The sequence below is a fragment of the Mixophyes fleayi genome, chromosome 2 (genome assembly GCF_038048845.1).
Source record: "Mixophyes fleayi isolate aMixFle1 chromosome 2, aMixFle1.hap1, whole genome shotgun sequence".
NCBI classification, from domain to species: Eukaryota; Metazoa; Chordata; class Amphibia; order Anura; family Limnodynastidae; genus Mixophyes; species Mixophyes fleayi.
This window is the reverse complement of record NC_134403.1, coordinates 186740986-186763482: the sequence shown is the minus strand read 5'-3', so window position 1 is coordinate 186763482 and position 22497 is coordinate 186740986. Positions and strand designations below refer to the sequence as shown.

Sequence of the window (22497 nt, the reverse complement as noted above, 5' to 3'; positions counted from 1 at the left end):
GAGCTTTTAGGTAGTGTATTGACATCCATGTGGAGATAGTACAGAAGGAGAGAGGTCATGGGAAGAAATATATATTTGGGTGTCATCAGCGTAGAGGTGGTATTGGAGGGCAAATGAGCGAATTAGGGCCAATAACAGATACTTGTGGGACCCCAACAGATAGTGAGAGTGGAGGGGAGCATGTGTCAGAGGTACAAACACTAAAGTAGCGTTTTGACAGGTAGGAAGTGAACCAGGAAAGAACGGTCTCTGACGAAGGCCTATGGAGTGAAGGGTGTGCAGGAGAAGAGGGTGATCAACAGTATCAAAAGCAGCAGAGAGGTCCAGGAGAATGAGTATAGAGAAATTATCATTAGATTTTGCAGTAAGTAAATCATTGGTCACTTTTGCGAGAGCAGTTTCAGTGGAATGTTAGGGGCGGAAGACTGATTGCAGAGAGTCAAGAATGGAATGAGAGGAGAGAAAGTGAGACGGGCGTTTGCCTCCAAACTACTTGAGCGATTAGTGTACAAAGGGGAGGAGAGAAATAGGGCGGTAGCTTGAGAGAGAGGCTGGATTGAGAGCTGGTTTGTTTAGAATAGGTGAGATGAGAGCATGTTTAAAGGAGGATGGAAATGTGCTAGTGGAGAGAGACAGGTTAAAGAGGTGAATTGGAGGTGGGCATGCAGTGGAGGAGAGGGAGCGGAGAAGTTGGGAGGGAATAGGATCGAGTGGACAGGTTGTACGAGATGATAAAATGAGTGCGTGACTGCATCTACAGTTACTGGAGATAATGAATTAAGGGTGAATTGGGAAGTGTAGGTAAAGGTGGGTGGAGAGTGAACGGAGTGGAATTTGGCATGTGGAAATATCATGTTGAATGGTGTCAATTTTGTCTATCGAATAGGTGACAAAATAATGGGCAGTGTGGAAGGGGGAGGTGGTGCAAGTGGGCAGAGAAGTGAGTTGAAGGTGGCAGAGGCGATGTGGGTTAGACTGGGTGGATATTAGAGATTTGAAGAATGTTTGTTTGGCAATTGAAAGGGCAGTTCTGTATGATGAAAGGATGAATTTATAGTGAAGGAAATCGGGATAGGAACGAGATTTCCTTCAGTGACACTCTGCAGTGCAGGAGCACTTTTGCAGGTAGCGGGTCTGTTTGTAGTGCTTTGACTGGGGTTTGGATCGTCAGACTATATGTAGTAGCTGGAGCTGCATTGTCTAGTGCTGAAGTAAGTGTTTTGTTATAGAAAGAGGCAGCCTGATTAGGACAGGACAATGCAGTCATTGGAGAAAATAGTTGTTTTAGTGAAAATGAGAAGTGGATTAAGTTAAGAGTACTTAGGTTTCGTTGTGTATTATATGAAATACTAAAACATACTTTTGCACTGCCATGTAGTTCTGTATGTCTAGATAATGCAGAAACTAGTGTAGTAATGTATTGTCATGTACCTTTCTGACCTTACTGCAGATGCTTATTAGCAACCCATTTGTTAACCAAAATATCTTGTGTAGTTTCTACAGAGTCTATGAACAATAAATATAAAGTGAAAGTTCTGAGCATGACACCACAGCTCCTGGAAATGAATAGGCAACCTTTTCAAGTTTGTTTTGTATACTGAACTTGTGCATAATTGAATCGCCCTTGCATGCTTTCTGACATTCGCTTTTGTTTCGTTTGATAGATTGTGATGGGTGAAAGTGATTCAAAGAAGATTGACGAGAATAACTCTGACCTGACTACCAGGCTGTCTTTAACTGTGGCAAATGCCAAAGAGCTGCCCAATTTAGAGCGCCAGGAGGAAGTAAAAAGCACAAATATTGACGTCAATATGGTATCAAAATTCTTGGTGAAAGAGTCCCGTGAGGAAACCCCAGGAAGAGAAGACACCAGACTGGGCCCACCTGATGGTCAGCAAGACCCAGGAAGTGAGAATAATAAAGAGAAGACATTGGGTATAAAATACTACAGGTTTTGTAAAGCAATCTAACTTTGAATGCATTGTTATTCTTCAATATTTTTTCAATATTTTACTAATTATTACACTTTTTTTTTACATTTTTTTTTATTATTTATTATTTTAAATAGTCATTCTGACATAATTTCAGTACATTAGCTGACTCCAAATGGAAAAAAGTTAAATGAAATGCATTACTAGCATGACTATGTAATTAATAACCAATCCACCCAGAATTTAGAAACCCTTATCAAACTAAACTTGGTACAGAATAGTATATGGCAATACTGCAGTGATATGTGCGCAAGCATATAAATAAGTTATCTGTTACACAGACAGCTCGATGCCACCGCCTACTCAGCGTAACATCCCAGTCTACAAAGTGGGGGATATTCTGCTGCTTATGCGAGTGAAGAGTAGGCTTCATAACGGAGTCCTTTTCAACTTCAATATAAAAATTAGGGTTTAGATTCTGGTTGACATTTGGCAGAATCTTTTTGTATTTCATTGAGTACTGCTTTATCACTTAGTAAAACAGGCATGGACACATTTCCACTAAATTTGTCTCAAATGTTTATGGGTGTGGTAAATTGTTAGTGATTGTTATGTTGACAAGTCTTGAAGCTTTATTTATTTGATGTCTTTTACTTCCACTTCAAGTGTGGAGGGGGGAAGGGGCCTGCTCTGATCACCAAGGTGCGTTTTTAGTCATGTGACTTATTGTCCAGCCCATTGTCTTAAAATAGTGATCATTCTGGTCAAATCTTTTAAAAGTCATCTAGTAAATTCTAGAGCTTTATCTTTGGTTTGTAAAATAATTTTATCAGTGATTTATTTATCAATGCTTTTACAAGTGGTCCTGGACCTCCTATATACACTGATAATTAATAATATTAATATTGAAGAGTAACACACCTCTAGCAAGTGTGTTACCCATGGGTATGTATCCTTATACTCTTTACCGTTGGTTGCATATTTTACTTGGAGTAGCCTCTTGTCAGTTATTACAAGGATGTCTTGCTAATTTGCTATTACTGTATAATACTGGTTAATGTGTAACATTTACTTCAAAGTATATGGTCACTGGTTTAAAATTTGGTATACTAGGAGCATGTGGCAAGGATGCTCAAGTTAGCTTTTTATTCCCCCCACATACTGTTACAGAATTGACTTATTGCTGGTCATTTGACCCACAGGTAAAGAAGTACTCCTTTTGATGCAAGCTTTGAACACCCTGAGGACTCCAGAAGAGAAGCTGGCAGCACTTTGCAAAAAATATGCGGATCTTGTACGTATGCTATTTTATAGGTGTTTTATCTTTCATACTGAATAAATGCTACTGCTGTTCATACAATTAAAGTCCAAACTTGAAACCTGTTAGGAATGAAAGTGATGGAATCTTCCATTTAATCAGTTCTATAAATCTGGTGGTTGTTCACCTTGTCGTGTGGGAGTCATTGGCTAACCAAGCTAATGAAGGTTATATAATTTTATAAAAATCAAAGTTGCTCCTGTTATTTAAAAACCTGTATTTCGTTGGATTCATCATCGAACATTAACTTGGTGTTCTGGCTATCTTCCCCAAATTTGCTACTGGAATTAATGTACTAATGGACTAAGCCAGCTGCTTGGCCAATAACATCATGGAAGATGGACCATATCAGAATATGTAGTTTAGGTCATTGTCACAAGTATAATGTATGGAAACCATTGACAACTTTTCATTTGTCCTTTCTGGTGACTATGTAATAAAAAAAGGGGTCCAATAAATTGGACCACAACATAAGTGCTGTGATTGGGGGAAAAATATAATATATCATTATAAAATGAAACCAGATTAAGAGTTTGAGAACCAGTCTTATTATTGGTAATTAGTGGTTTATTGTGCCCAGTGTACTAAAAGTACAAACAAAACAATTTCTCTATTCTAACTTCGCTCTGGGGAGAGCATATAAAGAGTGTGCTCTGTATACAGATGCAAGCACTGATTGATTAAAAGTCATCCTACTTCCTACAGTATACTTTCTCCCAAGTGGCTGTCTTCCTATGTCACAGTCAAGCCTAACTAAAGCTCCAGGGAGTGAGTGATTTAATTATTAGTATTAGTAGTAGTAGTAGTATTAGTAGTAGTATTAGTATTATTTTATTATGTTTTATTATTATTGTTTTATTATGTTTTATTATTACTTTGTTTTTACCCATGCGAAAGTACTATGTACAGCATGTATTGCCTACAACAGGAAAGGTTTACTTTAAACCTTATTTATATTAGCCTCCCTTTTTCAAACCTTTGAAACTTCCTTGTTTGAGATATATGAATCTAATTCCACAATAAGATCTGACACTTAAACAGGAGTGAATAATAGTTTGTCAATCATTTTAACTTAAAATATATACAAAGGCCTGTGGTACTTAATTCCTCTGTGCTTTACTTATTATTTTAAACTTTCAAATTATTCTATATTACAAACAAGTACTTACACCCCCAGTCTCTAAAATATACTGTAGGATGGCAACATTGATTGTGTTTAGTCAGTACAGTGGTCACTTCAAAGCTCAGGTTTGAATAATGGCAAACTATCTGATAGGCACAATTCACCTTCTTAATTTGAAGGGACTTCATACAAAAAATAAACTGCATATTTTTACCAATGACATGTTATTGGAACATTTTTGTTACTAAAAAATGAGTTCTTTATGTTAGAATTCTTGGAGAAGACTAGATTGGGTATTGCTTTGATTAATTATCAACTATTCTTGGATCTCTATTCTTGCAGTCTTGTATATAATCTGTCGGTAAAAAGTTCTTAATCTTCCTCTTGTGATAACCTTTGATTTAGTTGGAAGAGAGCCGTAACTTCCAGAAACAGATGAAGGTTTTGCAGAAGAAGCAGACACAAGTGGTAAAAGAGAAGGTTCACTTACAGAGTGAGCACAGCAAAGCTATCCTAGCACGAAGCAAGCTTGAGTCGCTCTGCCGAGAGCTCCAGAGGCACAACAAAACATTAAAGGTCAGCTGCAACCTGAGTAACCTTTCATCATGTACACTGCACACTCCATCAGAAATGGTATCTGCTTTAAGTATTTTATGGACGTATACATTTTTATCCTATTGACTGTAAAAGCACTTTTATACACTCGCATTCAAAATGGTGGCTTTGGCTTTCTTTAAAAAAAAAAAAAAAGTGCTTGTACTAAATATATCCCCAAAGTTTCATTTTTGTATGGAAACAATACCCTGACAATTGTCATTGTAACACAGGAAGACAATCTGCACCAGGCACGTGAATATGAGGAAGAGCGTAAAGAAGCCACTGCACATTTCCAGATGACGCTGAATGAAATCCAAGCACAGATGGAGCAGCATGATGTCTACAATGCGAAGCTCCGTCAGGAAAACATAGAACTGGGGGACAAGTTAAAGAAACTTATTGAGCAGTATGCACTGCGAGAAGAGGTTAGCCATCTGTTGCTCTGTTTTTTGATTTCCAGCAGAAAAGATAGTGAGCAAGCAATGTTGTTAAACTCAAAGTATTAACAAAAGTACCTATATCATTAACATAATTTGCATAGGGCAAGATCGCTCCCTAATCTTCCAACAGTGTTATGAGAGAAACTTGTAATTCATTTCTGTGGGCATTTTTACATACTTGTATAGCTTTATGTTCATGCTAAATTGTGTGCGGTGCAGTATGTGGTAAGTAACATCATGAAGCTTGTCCACTTACAAACACAAGGTGCTGATATAAGGCGTGTGCTGCAAAAGAATGATTGGGTATTTTCAAATAATTTAATCAATTTGATCTAAGTACTTAACAGGCTCTAGATTTTTTTCTTTCTATTTCTGGCATCCCCTTTCCTCAGGCATGGGACTAAAGCCCCAAGCATAGTGCTACTAGCCACTGCATCAGCAATGCCAGATGTACTGCGTTCTGACTGCTGCAGCACTAGTACTCTCCAGCTTCTCTCTCCTCAGAAACCTACACAGGATGACCTCTTTGTACTTCCTAACGAAGATTGCTATACTGGGCCAGCCTTTTCTGAGGATCGGCCAGTAGGGAAACACTGTTCCTCTTCATTAGCTATAATCTATATTGGACTGCCAGAGACCCCGTTGAGCTCTACCTCTCAGTTGCCAACATAGACAGAAGATGTTTGCAAAAGTATAAATTTAGCTAGGCCTCTAACAGGCCCACCAAAAACATATTAAAACAAGCCAGCACACGTGCTCAGTCAGTTTTATCTTGTTTATTTAATATATTGTGCTTGTTTAATATTATGCTAAGGTAATGTTCCATTTTTTTTTTTATTTTTATTTTTTTAAAAAAATAAATTTCTAGCACATTGATAAAGTCTTCAAGCATAAGGAGCTACAACAGCAACTAATTGATGCAAAACTTCAGCAAACCACTGAGCTTATGAAGGAAGCTGAGGAACGACACCAGCGGGAAAGAGAGTTTGTAAGTATCGGAGGTTTTATTATTAGTTGGCTCCATTCTGCTCAGCCTGTGAGATTCACATTTCTTGTTTTAATTTTTATTTGTGGTACCACCTCACTACTCATATTGCATACAGAACACAGTGCTCTGTATGACCATAATCAGGTTAAATTGTGGTCTTAAAAGTGGTTTTAATTTTTTTTTTTTTTTTTTTTTACTAAATTAATGCTTGAGTTGACCACATAAGTGACATTAAAAATACTATTCTTGTCCTCTTAAAGTTGCCATTTGTCTTTCTTTAAAAATGTCTTGTGACATGTTATGGTCCTAAAAAATGTATAACTTTCTTTCATCATAATACCATAATCCATACCTGCACCTATTTGTGGTGTATGTAACATGACAATTTGTAGTTTATCAATAGCATCATGGTTTCTTTGAGCTGTAGCTACGTCTCCACTGGCTCCCGAATGCAAGCTTAGTAATTGCTATATCTGTGGATCCCATTTAGAACACCTGTCTACAATTCCTTTTATGCAAATACTTTCTGAGACAAGTTGTTTTTTCTATTATGTGCTGTATACATGTAGTACATAGTTTATTTATATGATGCCAGATAAGGTAGACAGAGCCTTATGGTGTATATATAACAGATAAATTGCAGGTTCTCAAACTACTACTATTTTTATTTGTTCTTGTTGTCCTCTATGTTCTGTTATCATTCATTTATTTATATAGCGCCACTAATTCTGCAGCGCTGTACAGAGACCTCTCTTACATCAATCTCGACCCCAATAGAGCTTACAGTCTAAATTCCGAAAACACAAACAGGGACAACATACAAACGCCACACAGATAAGGCCATGGATGGGCGTCGAACTGATGACCCCAGTGCTGTAAAGCATAAGTGCTACCCACTAAGCCACTGCTGCCACATTATAAGTTAGCATCACACATGCTTGTATGTAACTAGTTCTGATGCCATTGTCATTTGCTTTTAATTAAGTGTAATCCAATTTACAAAGTGATCCTATTGATGGCAAGCAGGTAGTAATATAAATGATTGTACTTGTTACAGAAAAGATTGAAATTAAACTCCCAAAATATTAAATACCTGTCAGTCAATGTGACCTGCAATTCAGTGCCATGGGAAACATATGAGATATAGGTTGTTTGATTTCTGTTCAGTTCACTGTTTTTATAAGCAAACTTTATTACCACCTTTTTGTTTTCACATTAGAATATAATTTGTTTACTGTACAAGCTATAACAATATAGTTGATGGAAAGCAGCGTTAATAGTCTTCGTTTTCTGGCCACTAGCTGCATTAAATAGCCTTGTATTACTTTTTAGTTGTTGAATGAAGCTACAGAAACCAGACAAAAATTTGAGGAACTAAAGCAACAAGAAAGTCAGCTGAAGCAGCAGGTGAGGAAACATACATGCTGTTATTTATTTTCATATCTGCAAAGTTAACTCTGTAGTAAGCAATGCTTGTGTTGGAAAATTAAAACATTTGTTGCATGGACCAGTCAGCACTTCTTAAATATGAAGCCAGCAGTTGCTCATATTAATCTTAGATGTTATTGTCCCACTTAGTTCTCAGCTTGATGGTGGCTCAAGTTTGCATAAAAAGCACATGATTGCTGTGAAAAGATGAAATGTAAAATGTCCAAATGATTAAAATGAGTTGAAATACAACCCTGGAGCTGTAGGTTACATGTGACTTGTGCTCCCTCTTGTCCTACAAGAAGAGTAAGGGTTGGCTAGAAGGAGGGCTATGATTATTACATGGTTATTGCCTTTTAAGAGTCATTTATACATGTCCTTAAATGTTAGGAAAGGTGTCAACCATGCTGTGCCTGGCTAGTTAAAACACAAATCGTGTTATAACTAACTCTGTGGCAAAGAACATGGCCCCTATAAGATACAACTGTTATTTTTTTTTGTATAAAATAGGATTGTTTTTATTTCAAGCATTTACTAAACCACTGTTACATTTCAGCTGTCTCTTTACATGGATAAGTTTGAGGAATTTCAGACCACAATGGCAAAAAGCAACGAACTTTTTACAACTTTTCGTCAAGAAATGGAAAAGGTTAGTGTGGTGTTAGTTTTTCTTTTGTTTTTTTTTAAACAAAAAATAAATAAATTTCATAGGTTCTATATTATTCCAGCATAGTAATTACCAGGGGTCCAGCCTTCCATCTGATTCAGTGGGACCATTGATATCTGCTGAGGTTTAGCAATGCTCTCCTTGCTTCTGCCAGCAGAGTCCTCTCAATCAGCAAGGTATTTCTTGTATGGAAAAGCCAGCCTTGGCAGGAGCAAGGAGCGCATAAAAAGACTTTGGAAGATTAAAGGGGTCCCCACTCTATCAGGAGGAACACCAGTCCCTCCAGGCAAGTAATATTTTGGGTTAATGTTTCATTTAATTTATGAATTTTTCAGTTTTGGGTGGAATTGGTTGTTAATAATGCAATAGGATAGGTAGTAAATATTGTACCAGAGCTCAGTTGTTATAAAGTTTAAAAAATAGTTCACTTACATATTGATCACATTGATTTATTCTTACTCTTGATATGAAAGTGCTACAGTGCACATGGAAGAGTGGTTAATGTCAGTAGAACTGCTTAGTCATTGAGTTATTTTTACCCTAGATGACAAAGAAAATAAAGAAGCTAGAAAAAGAAACGGTTGTCTGGCGCACTAAGTGGGAAAACAATAACAAAGCCCTTCTGCAGATGGCTGAAGAGGTGAGTTCATAAGAGTACAGAAAACCAAGGAGTGGCCTGGCAAGCATGCGTAATCTCATGAATGTGCAGCTCCATTTCAGTAAATTGTCCAAACGCCTTCATCTGGGCCCTATATAGCTATTCATTATTAATGGCAGCAGAACCAGAAAACATGGGAGTATACTATTTTCGGGGTTATAAGCAGACAGAGTTTTAAGTTCTCTTTATCATAACAAAGTACCAGATATCCGTTTCAGGGTCATGTCAGCACATTTATACGTGCTGAAATGTACAAGTAAGACTTAGTACAGCTTCACGAGGAAGCATTACTGTGGATTCAGCCTAACCTAGAGAGATGGACCCAGAGTCCACCCCAAAGATGCCAAAGAGCGTCAAATCTAGGTTAGCCCCTTACTTAGGGTTGTATTTTTATATCTGTTGTACAATAGTTTGGGGGGGGGGGGGGGGGGTTTAGGACCCTTGTAGAAGCAGAGAGTAAGGACACCAGCATAACCCACCACAGAGTCTGTTGAGCATGAGAACTGCCAGTAGAATATAAAGAGCCCTTATTTGTGGACTGTAGTCCCCGAGTAAGGAAGGAACCAAATCTGCCGCCTCAGTAATTTAAAGAATTATTTAACTTTTGTTACAAAAGATTTGTATTCTTGCCAAAGTGTTAAAAGAACCAGCTCATAGATGAGTTTGACATGAATGACCTACCAGGGCCCTCTGCATAAGGATCAGAAGAATCCTTTGAGGAGCAGGATTGGTCCTCTGATAGTGAAGAGGGAGAAATGAGAGAAGATCCCAGATCATTTAATACGAGGCAGTGGAGGTGCTTCGGTAGCTTATTGGTAAATCTTGCCTTTGAAGCTAATTAATGTAAATGCAGAGTTTTCTTTGTACATGTCATTGTTAAAGTTCTTAGCAGCATGTGAGCAATCAGAAAAATATCAATCCAATCCCAAGAGACGTGACTGCATGTTTTCCTGGCTGATTAAAGCAGTGAAGTGGGATGCAATCCTAAAAGTGTATGCATGAGTTGCCAATCTTTCACAGCTAAAACTTCCGTTCTTCTGGAAGGTTGGGGTCTGTTAAAGATCCAGTGGATAGAACGATGGAAAACTTTTAATAGGCTGCATGTTTTTGCAGGGACTGTAATCGAATCTGGCAATACCATCAATGTCTGTGGCACTTAAGATTTAGCTGGAGCATTTTACATGGATACATAAGAAAATTGTAATAATAAATAGGTAAGAGTACCTAAATAGTCAGAGAATAGCTTCAATAGCAGTGGCTAGAATAGCTTTTTGGCTGTGTCCTTGAGTGACAAATCCAGAGTCTAAGAAGTTTTCACACTTCCTTTTGAGGGTTCTTTACTCTTTCACAAGTTGTGACTTCAGAAAATCACAGGAGGTAAATTAAATTTTTTCCACAAGATCTTAAAGGTCCACCTTCTTGTTTATTAGTATTCTAAGCAGTTAAGGGTTAATACATCTAAACAGCCTTTTGCCGTAAGAAAGGAAAATGAAAGGACGACTTGGGCGCAAAGGAATTCTCAATTACTCTTGGTCAACACAATTCCCAGAGTCCACTATTTGTGGCAACATTACAAATTATTTAAAGATTTGGACAATAACTACCTGGGTTCATTGTGTTCTAGCCATTGTATACAAAGGTGTTACAAGATACCCAGGGTGGGACTCTCTTTTGGCTTTTACAACAAACATAAAAGTCCAGCCTACTCAGTGCAAATGGAAGCGTTACACAGGTGATTCCATTAGTTCCTGTTTGTACTCCAAACTTTCTGGTAGAGAAGCAATCGGGAGGCTTCCAAACAGTCCTGGCCTTGTGAAGACTCAATTAGTTTGGATAGACAAAGTATTTTCGGATGGAATCCATAAGTTCCATTATCAAAGCTATAGAGAAAGGGAACTTTCTGACGTCTGTGGACTTACAGGTCTATCTACTCATCCTAGTGGCAGCAAAATATCATCGTTTTATCAAGTTTTGAGTTCCTTATTGCCACTTCCAATTTACTTGCCTACCATTTGGCCTGTCCACTTCCCTGAGAATCTTTCATAAACGTACTTGTAGTTCCAGTGTTGGCTCTCATGTCGCCAGGTATCAAGGTTTGACTCTACCTGAACGATATCCTAGTGGTAGGAAAATCGGAAGAGCGAGCCCAAGCAAGGCGATTTTCTTTTCAGCAAAGATGGTGTTGAATTATAAACATGGGAAAAGAGTCATATTTTCGACGTCTGGTGTTCTTGGGAGTGCACAGACACAGAAGAAGATAAAGTGTCAGTTTCACAAAGATTTAAATTAAAAAGGCCCATAAGAAGAGAAATATTCAAGGTGATCTCCAGGAATCGCATTTATATAAGCGATTTACTGAATTATAGATATTCACAATTGTACTAATGAGTCTTAAATTAGCAGTAAGGACTATAAAGCTAGGTACACATCTATGTAATTATTGTGCACATCACATGATTTACAACCATTTGTTCAGATATTGCAAGAGTGTGTACGCTCCCACAATCTTGTTTTACCGTACCAAAAGACATCGCATCTGTCGATTGGGTTTTGTAAACCTCGAAATTACGATCAACGATGGAACAATGTCGGACAAATGTGTAAGTGTATGCGCCAACTACCAGCAGTGTAGGCAGAGTCACTATCTTTTCAGCAGATGGTTATGAGAGATGAAGATCACAGATCTAAAGGTAAATTGTGTAGGTGTGTACACATGAATTGGCATTCTCATCAGGACTTTCAATCGTTGATGAAAGCGTTATACAAATTGCATCTGAAGTAAGATTGCATAGGTGTGTACCAAGTTTAATACTGTGGGTTTTTTTTTTTTTATATATACATCTTTGGGCACACAGAAAAGCTTAAATCTAATCGCTTTAAATATTATTTACAAATACTGAAATCACTCAGTGTGAAATCCACTTTCCGATATTTTGAAACATGAATTTTACAGGCTACTGTGTCATTAAGTTACAATATCAAACGCCTAATACAAATTGGAATCTGATTTTGACACACACAGCAAGTGTATTATTGTAAACGGTATAAATAAATCAAATATAAGTTTTCTTAATGAACTGAATGTTCACCCTAATTACTGAATGATTTATAAATTCAGTAAAAAAAATGCACAATTGTGAGACCTATAAATGGTTCATATATACACCAGGTATAGAGATGCTAAGAATCATTTTATTGTATTTTCACAATTTTCAATTATTCAAGAACCCTTTCAGTGAGTCTAGCAACATTTAGTTCAGTGTGCCAACAGGTGAAAATATGTCACAATTATGAATCTACAATAGATAATGTTCATACAACTGAATACAAGTACCTACCCACTGAAAACTCAATTAATTGAGCTGTTTAACATATATTTAATGGGTATGTAGTAAAGGTTACATTTTAAATTTTGCCCATGGCCGTTGCATATATATTTTTCTAATCTTAACTAATTTGTGAATGCCCATTATGTACCTAATGGTACCGCTCCTAAACAGTAGTTTGTTTTTTATCTTTCCTACTGTATTCTGTCTATACTACTGAAGGAGCACAAAGGGTCTATAAGTACTAATGGTGTCTAGTGTGGAGGGTCTCTACCATACAAAGAGGAATAGGAGTACTACATGTATATGATTGTAAGGAACCATTCTTGAACATTTTTAAGGATAATGTAGTACTGCAGATGAATCTGGCTTTCTTACCTAAAGTAGTATCTACTTTTTCATATCAATAATGAGTTTATATTACAGTCTTCTGCTTTCAGCCAAGTAATGAGTACAAAACGTAATTACATACGCTATCTGGAGTGAACAAAACAAAAAGTTTAGGATGACCTATCTGCTCTTTGTCCTGCCTGGAACATGACTAGAGCATGCTCCATTTAAAGATACACTTGCAAAATGGATCTGTGAAGTCACTGCACAGTCCTATAAGGAGAAGAGTCTTAAGATGCCTGGGATTCTGAGGGCGCATTCAACCAGGGTGATGCTTCAACAAGCACAGTCTGCAAAGCAGCAGGGTGGTCATCGCTTCACACTTTTTCAAGGCCTTATACCGTTTGGATTTGATATCCACAAGGCAGCTCAATTAGGAGTAATCATTTTCACAATAGATCAATAAAATTCTTGCATTTAATTACTGGTGTTACTACTTTAGCTCAGCCAAGGAGTCAGAGGACGAAATAAACAAATTATAGTTACTACTAATTTCATTTCCTCATAGGACTCCATGGCAGGGTGATATTCTCCCCTTTAGGTCTATTTTACATTTTGCAGAAGCAGGTTGGAAAGTTACTCAGACACCTAGAGGTAGGAGGCACACTATATACTCTCAGAGGTGTTTCCTTTTCCTGTCTACTCTGCTGGCTAGGGAGTTAGCCCATTCATTAGACCTGCCGTGTAGTTTAGAGGAAACAAAATAATGGTAAATATTATTTTAGCAGTCTGCCTATGTATGTGTCTGGAAACAACTGTAGGGCTTTTCGGTCCAAAAAGTTACCTTGACTTAGTCTTTTGAGGAAAGAACTGCTTCTAACCTATTTTTTTTTACACTATTTAGATTTTTAACTTGCACATCTAATATGCATAAAAAATAAACCAAAGTAGTATTGGAAATGTTTAATAAATTGTATTGTTCTTGAAATGTAATATAAATTGTTTGCTTCATTGTGTGATGCTTATTATTCCTTCTCAGAAAACTGTGAGGGATAAGGAGCACAAAGGCATGCATGTCAAGCTGGAGCGCCTGGAGAAGCTTTGCAGGGCCCTCCAGAGTGAGCGGAATGAACTCAACAAAAAGGTTGAGGTTCTTCAAGATCAGGTTTCTGTTCTAGATGATGGTGATGCAGCAAATGGAGACTCTGTAGAGACAAATACTGTTGAATCTACGGAAGAGATGAATGTAATCAGAAATAGAAAAGAAGCTGGAATCCAACCCATTACTGAACCACCGTTATCAGAGGAACAGATTCATACGCAAAAGACTCTGTCAACAGGGCCACCTTCTAGCATCGACTCAGTTGACTAAAACAAGGCATTTAAAAAAATAGATACACAAACATATGTATATACAAAAATATACATATATATTTTGTGTATAATTTTGTTGGTGGTAATTTGTTTTGTGGTGAAAAATTTCTTACTTTTTCTACCATATCTGTATTTTCTTAGGACTACTGGAGTACATAAATCTTCCTAGCAACTTCACACAGTCTAATAGATATTGTCACATTCCAGTTTGGCAGCTGTCTCTGTTTCATTGTCTATGGTGTAATAAGAGGGGAAATGCATGTTCCAACTTTAAGAATAAAGTTTCTCTCTAGGTGACATCAATAAACACATTTTGAAGCAGGATGGCAGTGCCAGTGGGGCATGTTGCCTGGCTTTCCATTTATCTCTTGTAAAACACACACTGCACTCAACAAAAACATCACTAATGCTATTAGTGCAAAAACAGAGTATATTTCACAAATTGCAGTACATGTTAAGCTGACCCAGTCACGCCAAAGTTTTCTTCTGACCAATCTTACCATAGCTAAGGTAAGACTCAATCCAGTAAAAAAAGCATAGCAATGATCATGTTGAAATTCAGATTGAATTAATGTTTATATTTAGTGTAGGACAGGCCAGAAGGGAAAGACTTTGGCACGAGTTGGTCAGCTTCACATATGCTTTAGTATGTGGAAATAACATTCCCTGATTTTAATAGAGTACAGCTTGAACAATAGCATTAGCAATGTAAACCCCAGTTTTCAGTCCTTTGCATTTATGTATACATTAATGGAAATGGTAACAAAAATTATTTATTACAATTGAGTTAGAAACTCTTTGTAGTCTTGGGCACTTGACATTCTGAATTTGGAAAATACAACATTTACAAAATGGTTTTTTTCTGTGCAGCCTCAACAAATGTGATCAGGCCATTTTCTCTACTAGCATGTATGTATTGGAATCTGTCTGACTATCTCCAGTTAGTCTTGGAAATGATTATCTTGCGTACATTTAAGACTTGGTTTTTAGAGCACTACTGTGTAAATTTTCATAGATTGTGCCATGTTTTATTAATGTAGGAGTCAGACCAGTGGTCAAGGTGGAAGTTTAGCAGTTTAGTTATGGAAAATGTAAGTGGATATCATTTGATATGTTTAGAATTAGGGCAGTAGAAGAAGTGGACATACCACTGTATATTTGCCCACTTCCACCACAGAGTCAGACCCCATAAAAATATTCTACAATAGTCTGTAGAGTTGTTTTCCAGGGGAAATGTTGGTTCAAGGGCTGTGTTTGGAGCAGGGAGCTATAAATGCCAGGTCTGGGACAAGAGTTTTTGTTGAATGTGCAAGCATCCTCTTGCCATATAACTAAGAATAATGTCAACCATGGCTTTGTAATGTAACTTTTATTATTTCAGGGTCTTGTGCATATACAACTGCTCTTAGATGTATTTTATTTGGCCCTTTTTAGTGATTTTAAGTCCAAGTAACATCTAGTACTCTTGAAATATAAATTAATGAAATGCAGCCTTCCATGCAAATATAAAATGCAAAGCATTTAATACTCTCCATTCAATAACCATACAAATGTATTATTTCATGACATAGATTGGGTTTAATTTGTTTCAAATATTTAAGTTGATCTCATAAGATGCCACTAGTTTGTGATAACAATGTATAATCTGGCACAAAGACCTGCTTCTCTTATTGTTGGTAATTATGCAGCTTACAGTTCCAACAGCTACATTCTCATTGTCACTTTATTCTTCTTGAATTTATATGTGGATTCACAAGTTTTAAATAGTTCAATGAAGTTTAACAGGGTACAACGAAAACTTGTGTGAGGGGGGGGGGGGGGGGAAATCGATTACACACATGCACTCTTTCCTTATAAATGTTAAGGAAAAACAACACATGAAAAAGTATCTTCAAAAGAACTTATGGAATACTTTTATTGGCTTTATTTATTAGTATGATTTTGAATTAAACCTCGTCAGCAGCATTCAGAAAGGGGAGATATGATCAAAGCACAGTACAAGTTTCTGTGTACTGACAGGCTTATAAGAAAGAAGAAACTATGTGCAATGACCACACTTCTTTTCTACTGCAGCCTCCAGTAAATCAGTGCATTTAATTTTGGAAGGACTCAAGATGCCCACTGTAGTATTCCCATATAGCCAAGTAAAGTTCCACTATAGAAGATATTTTACAGGAATATTTCTATGTTTAACATCACTCTGTTATTGAACGCATTATAATATGCATGTTCCTAATTATCGATTAAGGACAGATGTAAAAACATGGCCCTGGAGTATCGCTAATGTGTTTCTGAATATCATTTGTTATATTCCTGAGGCCACCAGATCTGTTCTTTATCCTTTTGGTTGCTTTGGTTAACAGACACTGCTGTACACCCTTAAGACTCTGCCCTGTCCCCACTGCTTCAATTTGTGCAGGCTTCTAATACTAGTAGCAGAGGGTGGAGACAGATTGTGTTCAGTGCTGCTATTGACTGCACACATATTCGGTGATTAATGGAGTTTGTAGTTTACTGTCACAATCATTGTGCACACACTCGGTGCTGTAACATCAGGGCAAGCTGCTCTTCCCTGACAGACTTACATTTTAAAAATATAGAAAGCCAGATACTGGGGTTCACAGAAACTACTATAAAATGTATTTCTGGGGTCTTGATAAAATCAAAAAATGTACACATTTCTGGGAAAGATATCACCTGTATGTCAATATTATTTAAAGAAGAAATTATCATTTAAAGTTCAACACACACTCCACTTGTTCACCATGACTCCCAAATAACCAGATCAAATTGGCCATTACTGTTCATTTAGTGAGTAGGCTGAAACCAGATTACTCGGCTATTGATCAGCCAATGAATGCATACAGGCTAGTGTCAGAAGACCTTTTATCTTTCACAAAATCAAAATTGTCCAGATCGTTTACCAATTCAATCCACTTTTCTTTCATGGTATGGGAATTCTTATTTTTTGTCTAAATAAAAATACAAGTAAAAATATATGTATTAGTGGAAACAGTAATTATAAGCAATTGTTCCTCCAACTTGTCAACATGCTTTGAATGAGTTTTGTGTAAGGATATCGGGCATTTTTATTTTCATATTGAAGGAGATATTTTTGCTTTTCAAAAAAAAGAACTAAGATTTTTAAATTATACTTATGCCCTTGGGTACGAGCAATTTGTATTATTCTTCTGAAATTTGTGTGCTGTTTTATGCACTCCCAATAAATTAACTGTATTGTGCAGCTTCCATTTACAGTTCAATCATCAAAAGTTGCTGTTACTTAATATTAATTTGCATATTATCAGTCTCCTTTTTTCCAGATTTAAAAAAAATGAAAGAAAAACACATTTCACATCCCTTATGTATTTATCGTAAACGGATCTAAGTTTTAGGCTAAAGCTTAATTGGAAAAAAACACATAAATGTGTATATAATATATATACACCGTAATAATTAGATCGTATGTTGCTCTTTTAGTTTTTTTGGCGTGCGTGGAAGCAAAAAAAAAAGAGATGCCTAAAGTGTATCTGTGCTTGCTGCGCTTTGCTTACCACTCAAAACTTTCCTTGGGTCCAGCATTTTCTCCAATACAGTTGTTTTCACGTATCTGATGATAAAAATTTGTACTGTGGTCAGAGTTGTTTTTTCTATTTAGATCTTGTGCAAAACATCTAGAGAGAACCAAGATTTCACGTGCATCATGAGAAAAAAAACACATTGGGCCTGATTCATCAAGGCACATATTTGAGCATATTGTATGCAAAATGATTCTGCACATGCCCAGAACTGGGACATACACCGGTAAATAGCCCTGTCTGCTCCATCTTCGAAAGGACAATTATTACAGTCTACAATTTTGGGGATGGGGCGGGTAAGGGGCCTTTGGCCATAGTCAATGTACAGTAAGGGTGTGCCAAACTCAAGCGCACGCAGCCACTTCCGAATCGAGCTCTGCCCCTCGCAAATTTACTTGTTTTTCTGCTGTATATCTTGCCCCAGCTGCAGAGCTAGTCTAAGTCCTGATCACTAATGACGACTGTCTCATATGCATGTAACATGTGTTTGCCATCAGGATCAACTTTAAAAATGTATTTTATGTTCAGTAGACCTTAACAGCATCCTAATGTATTTCATAGCAAAAACATTTTTTTTTTTAAAGGTTTGATCATTAATGCCTTTATTAATGGATGGCATTATATATATATATATATATATATATATATATATATATATTATTTTTTTTTATTTCCTGCGCGATCTTCTGTGAATTTATAATCCAAATAGGTATTGGGACGTATCGTGCAGTGTCTTGTGTAATAGAGTACAGCAGAGCTACACCCGACTTCATAAAGCACGGATCTCAAGATACGAGCACTGTTGAATTCAAAGCAAAAATACGTGCGTTTTAAACCAAACACAGGTTACACCCCGTATACGTGCCTTGATGAATCGGGCCCTTTGTGTATAGGTATCTTAAGGATAGAATTGTGTAAAAGAATGCGTGCTTCAGTGTAAACCGAGTTGCAGAGGACAATAATTAATAAATCACAGGAGATCCATTTACTGAATTTGGGATCCTCATAATTCTTGTATTTAAACTTGGCATTTAATACCAAAATAATAGAAGTGACCTATTACTATGATGTAACCCATTTGAGTATACTTACTCGGCACCAGTGATGACACCACCTACCCTTACAGCCATGTTGTCAGTAAGCCCTCGGACACAGTGGTCTGAAAAGAAAACTAATTGATTTTGCATCACAGTGATCCTAGTGACATCATTAGAGAGGTTTTCTTGTTGGAGGAAGAGCGGTCTAATAAGACAAAGATCCGCTCTTGCTGTACAAAAATAAATTCTGGCTCCTCTAAGGTATTGTTCACATACAGACTTTTCATACCTTGTAACTTCGTGAAAATCAGAACCCAATATTCCATTAAGGCTCATTCTCACCAAAGTTTTCTGAAACACTGGCGCTAAAGCTTCGTGTTTTGGATTTTTTAGAAAAATGCACAATTTTGCTCTTTTTTGTTCCTACATTATTATTAACCTCAATAACACTAATTTCAAGTAATTTGCAGTAAATTTAGACCACCTCACAGGTCACGATATTATTTTCATACACTGTCGGACAAAGACTGCAGCTAGATGGTAAGCGACAGAGCAATGACACAAACACACGGCAGTTCCTAGCACATCTAGGACACATTGGCACACAGCAGTGGCAGATAAGAAAAATGGTGCAAGATGGAATTGTCCTTGGGCCCCTCCCTCCCACACACCGTTATGTTGGATCTTAAAAAGGAATCCAAAAATTGCGAGATCCAATGATGTAACAACGACATTTTGCCTTGTTTGATGTTTTTAAGATTTATTTTTTTTGGGGGATTTTTTTTTCCCATTTCCGGCACTTGTAAAGCACTGTTTGTAAATAAGGCTCACTATCAAATTATATTTGTTATTATTGGATTTTTAACTCCCAGTTAACTGTGGTATAAAACAGATGGCTTGTGCAGTATCTTTTATAGAGCCTCAACTCTTCATTCTTTACACCAGCTATTGTTGATACATTGCTCAAAATTTCATATTTGGAAAGGAAAATACATGTTATTCATTCTCATTACAGATACTCAGGGTAGTGAGTCTTCTAGAAAGAGGTTATAGAGCTATCCAAAATATGGTTCTGTAACATAAATAGGTAACCAGAACACTGCTACACTTTCATGTAGGTGATCAGACAGACAACCAAAGGTTGCCCAAAGCTGTTTAATAATAACAAAAATGGCAGCAAAATTTTCATTGTTTATGCCACTTTAAACTGCTTGCTTGGCAGTGTTTGTTCTGTAGAGAAGAATACATTTTTGTATGTAGTATTTTTTCCACTTTAACATATGTCAACTATTGGGAATTTCTACCATTAGTACTGAACAATTTAGTCATTATACAGCTGTGTATGGCTCTTCTGGAAAAGCTGGCAAAATGAAAATAACTTAAAAATCTCAAAAGCAAAAGGACTATCTAATCAGATCAGATCATTAAATTACAGCCGATGAATCCTGATGCGTCTTATTTAAAAAGAAAGTTTTGAATAAACAAGGGACATACTGAAGTTGTAAAATCTAGTGTCTATCATACATCTAATCATGCATTCTTAATATCCTTTTTTTTCTACAACACTTCCTCTGTCCTATTCCTTCCACGTGTTGCATCTGGTTGGTACATTCCATTTGCTCAGGTGTTCTTAAGAAAATCTACCTCTTCAGTCTGTGTTGCAAAATAACTGTGAAAAAAATGCAAAACTATTTTGTTTCTGAGAATGCACTGCTTTATTTTTATTTTTTTCAAACCATGTTCTGTTTCTTGGTTTTAAAAAGGAAAAAGGGCATTTGGTCAATTTTGCTTATTGAAAAATTAATTATTTTAGAAATTTCTCAAATGTAAATCTGGCATTTTTTCATTCATGTATAGATTAAGTAAATATGTATGCTAATTGAGTAGTCTGTGTCATCTTTCTTACAAAGCTCTCCATTACTATTTTAAAGTAGCTTATTGACAGTAATAAAAGGTCTTAAAGGACCACTAATCCTAGCAATGTGTTAAAGGTTTTGCCTTGCAGTTTTGTTTGGCCAACCGTGTCCCTGTAAATTAAATGGCTGTGGAGTTCTATTACAGACTAAACCCATTTAAAACCTAGACTTATTGCTATAATTTGAGGTTATTTTAAATTCAGTTCACTCATTTCTATGACTATCATTCTGAGGCTAACAGGGTGGGGAAACCATGACTCGTATTTGCAGCCCAAGGTGTAAGTGCTTCTCCCTTGATCTTGTCACGGGAGCTGGGTGTTCCCTGATTCTTTTGTCCTTGGTAAGGCTACCTACAAACCGGGGGTTGGTTTTCCTTTTCATTCAAACAGTCAGTGAAAATTTAGGTATTTTGTAGGCTTGTACTGTGTTCAGACACACCCTACTATGGTAAGCATAGCTGGCTACAGCAAACATCCATGGTCTCTGCTACTAACATATGCTATATGGAAGAAGCTCACCAAAACAAGGAGGCATTTGATTAAAATGATTTTTCTTTCTCGTGTGCATTTCAAAATGCCTGTCTGAAAGCTAATTTAAGTACACTGTATGAAGCTTAACTTATTGATACAGGGAAATATGTTGCCATGAAGTTGATCAGGTTATATTGCAGTATCTTTAAAACCATAATAGCTAGAATCCAATTGGTTGCTATGGGCAACGCCTCCACTTTTTAGAAGGTTTAATAAATCTACCCCTTTAGTCTCAATTCCTATATACATGGGGGTAATGTGACATAAGTTTTGTATAAATGTGACTATATGTTAAATGGAGAAAATAAGCAAGACACTTAGGACATATTCAATTAAGGCTGCATATCGCCACTACGCATTTTTTTTTGTTAATACGGTACAGCTACATTTTGTATTTTCCTTCACAACCCTATTGAGTGAAGGGTCGGCAAAGGGACATCCGCAATGTTACGGTAACACAAAGTGCCGTTCTGGAGGCACTTCACGCTTAATTGAATTTGTCCCTTAGAGCTAGTTATGTACTCTGATCATCAGGAGCAAAAGCACAAAGTGTATAGATACATTATAACAGCCTCCATTCTAAAATAAATATTAAATGTTAAAATATTTCTTATAAATGTGATCAATGTAAAGGTTTATAACACATTACTGGTAAATCTGTGCTGCAAGGAAGGAAATAAATTGGTAAGTGTCGAAGTCAGCAAATTGGATAAAGTCATTTCAATTAATATCGAGCAAACTTGATTGTCTTTGTCTGAAATTATGCGTAGAGCACGCTACGGCGTGGAAGGGCGTATCCAGCCGCAACACGTGGCAATAACAGTTTTTACACTTTTGTATACATTCGCACAAACATACATTTGTAAATAGTACACATTAATCGTAGTTGCAACACATAGTTATTTATGTCGAAACATAGTAGTGTATATGTGTAATATTATAAGTTATATGCATATTAGTGATACATATGGTTCAGGTTAAAGGAAATGTGTCATGTCTGATATCATATTAATCCTCTTTACATCAGCAGCTGTCCGGTGCATTCGGCGAAGAGATCGCACATTGCATACTCTAGTTATTGATGTTAGGGAATAAACCTTTAATATGATGTTGACTATAAAATGCTAATAAACTAGTTGTAATTGGAGTCTTGGCGGGAAGAAAGGAGCACATCCCCTGGAGAGATGACCCCCCCCCACCTGTGGATTCTTTAGTTTGAACTAGCCTATGATCTGCAACCCCCTGGACCTTCCTGA

At 36.8% G+C, this 22497-nt stretch overlaps 1 protein-coding gene across 3 annotated transcripts in view; it reads left to right on the top strand.

The window, feature by feature from the left end:
• Positions 1-17429, top strand: part of TXLNG (taxilin gamma) — a 35297-nt gene extending 17868 nt beyond the window's left edge. For 2 of the 3 annotated variants that reach the window (XM_075195102.1, XM_075195100.1), the window contains 9 exons: positions 1665-1935; positions 3134-3225; positions 4778-4948; positions 5200-5394; positions 6278-6397; positions 7730-7804; positions 8382-8474; positions 9037-9132; positions 13846-17429. In XM_075195102.1, coding sequence (XP_075051203.1) covers positions 1671-1935; positions 3134-3225; positions 4778-4948; positions 5200-5394; positions 6278-6397; positions 7730-7804; positions 8382-8474; positions 9037-9132; positions 13846-14178 — 1440 coding nt within the window. In that variant the 5' untranslated portion in view covers positions 1665-1670 and the 3' untranslated portion in view covers positions 14179-17429. The remainder of the gene's footprint in view (positions 1-1664; positions 1936-3133; positions 3226-4777; positions 4949-5199; positions 5395-6277; positions 6398-7729; positions 7805-8381; positions 8475-9036; positions 9133-13845) is intronic. The other variant, XM_075195101.1, reaches the window with a different exon arrangement.
• The last annotated feature ends 5068 nt before the right edge of the window (positions 17430-22497 follow it).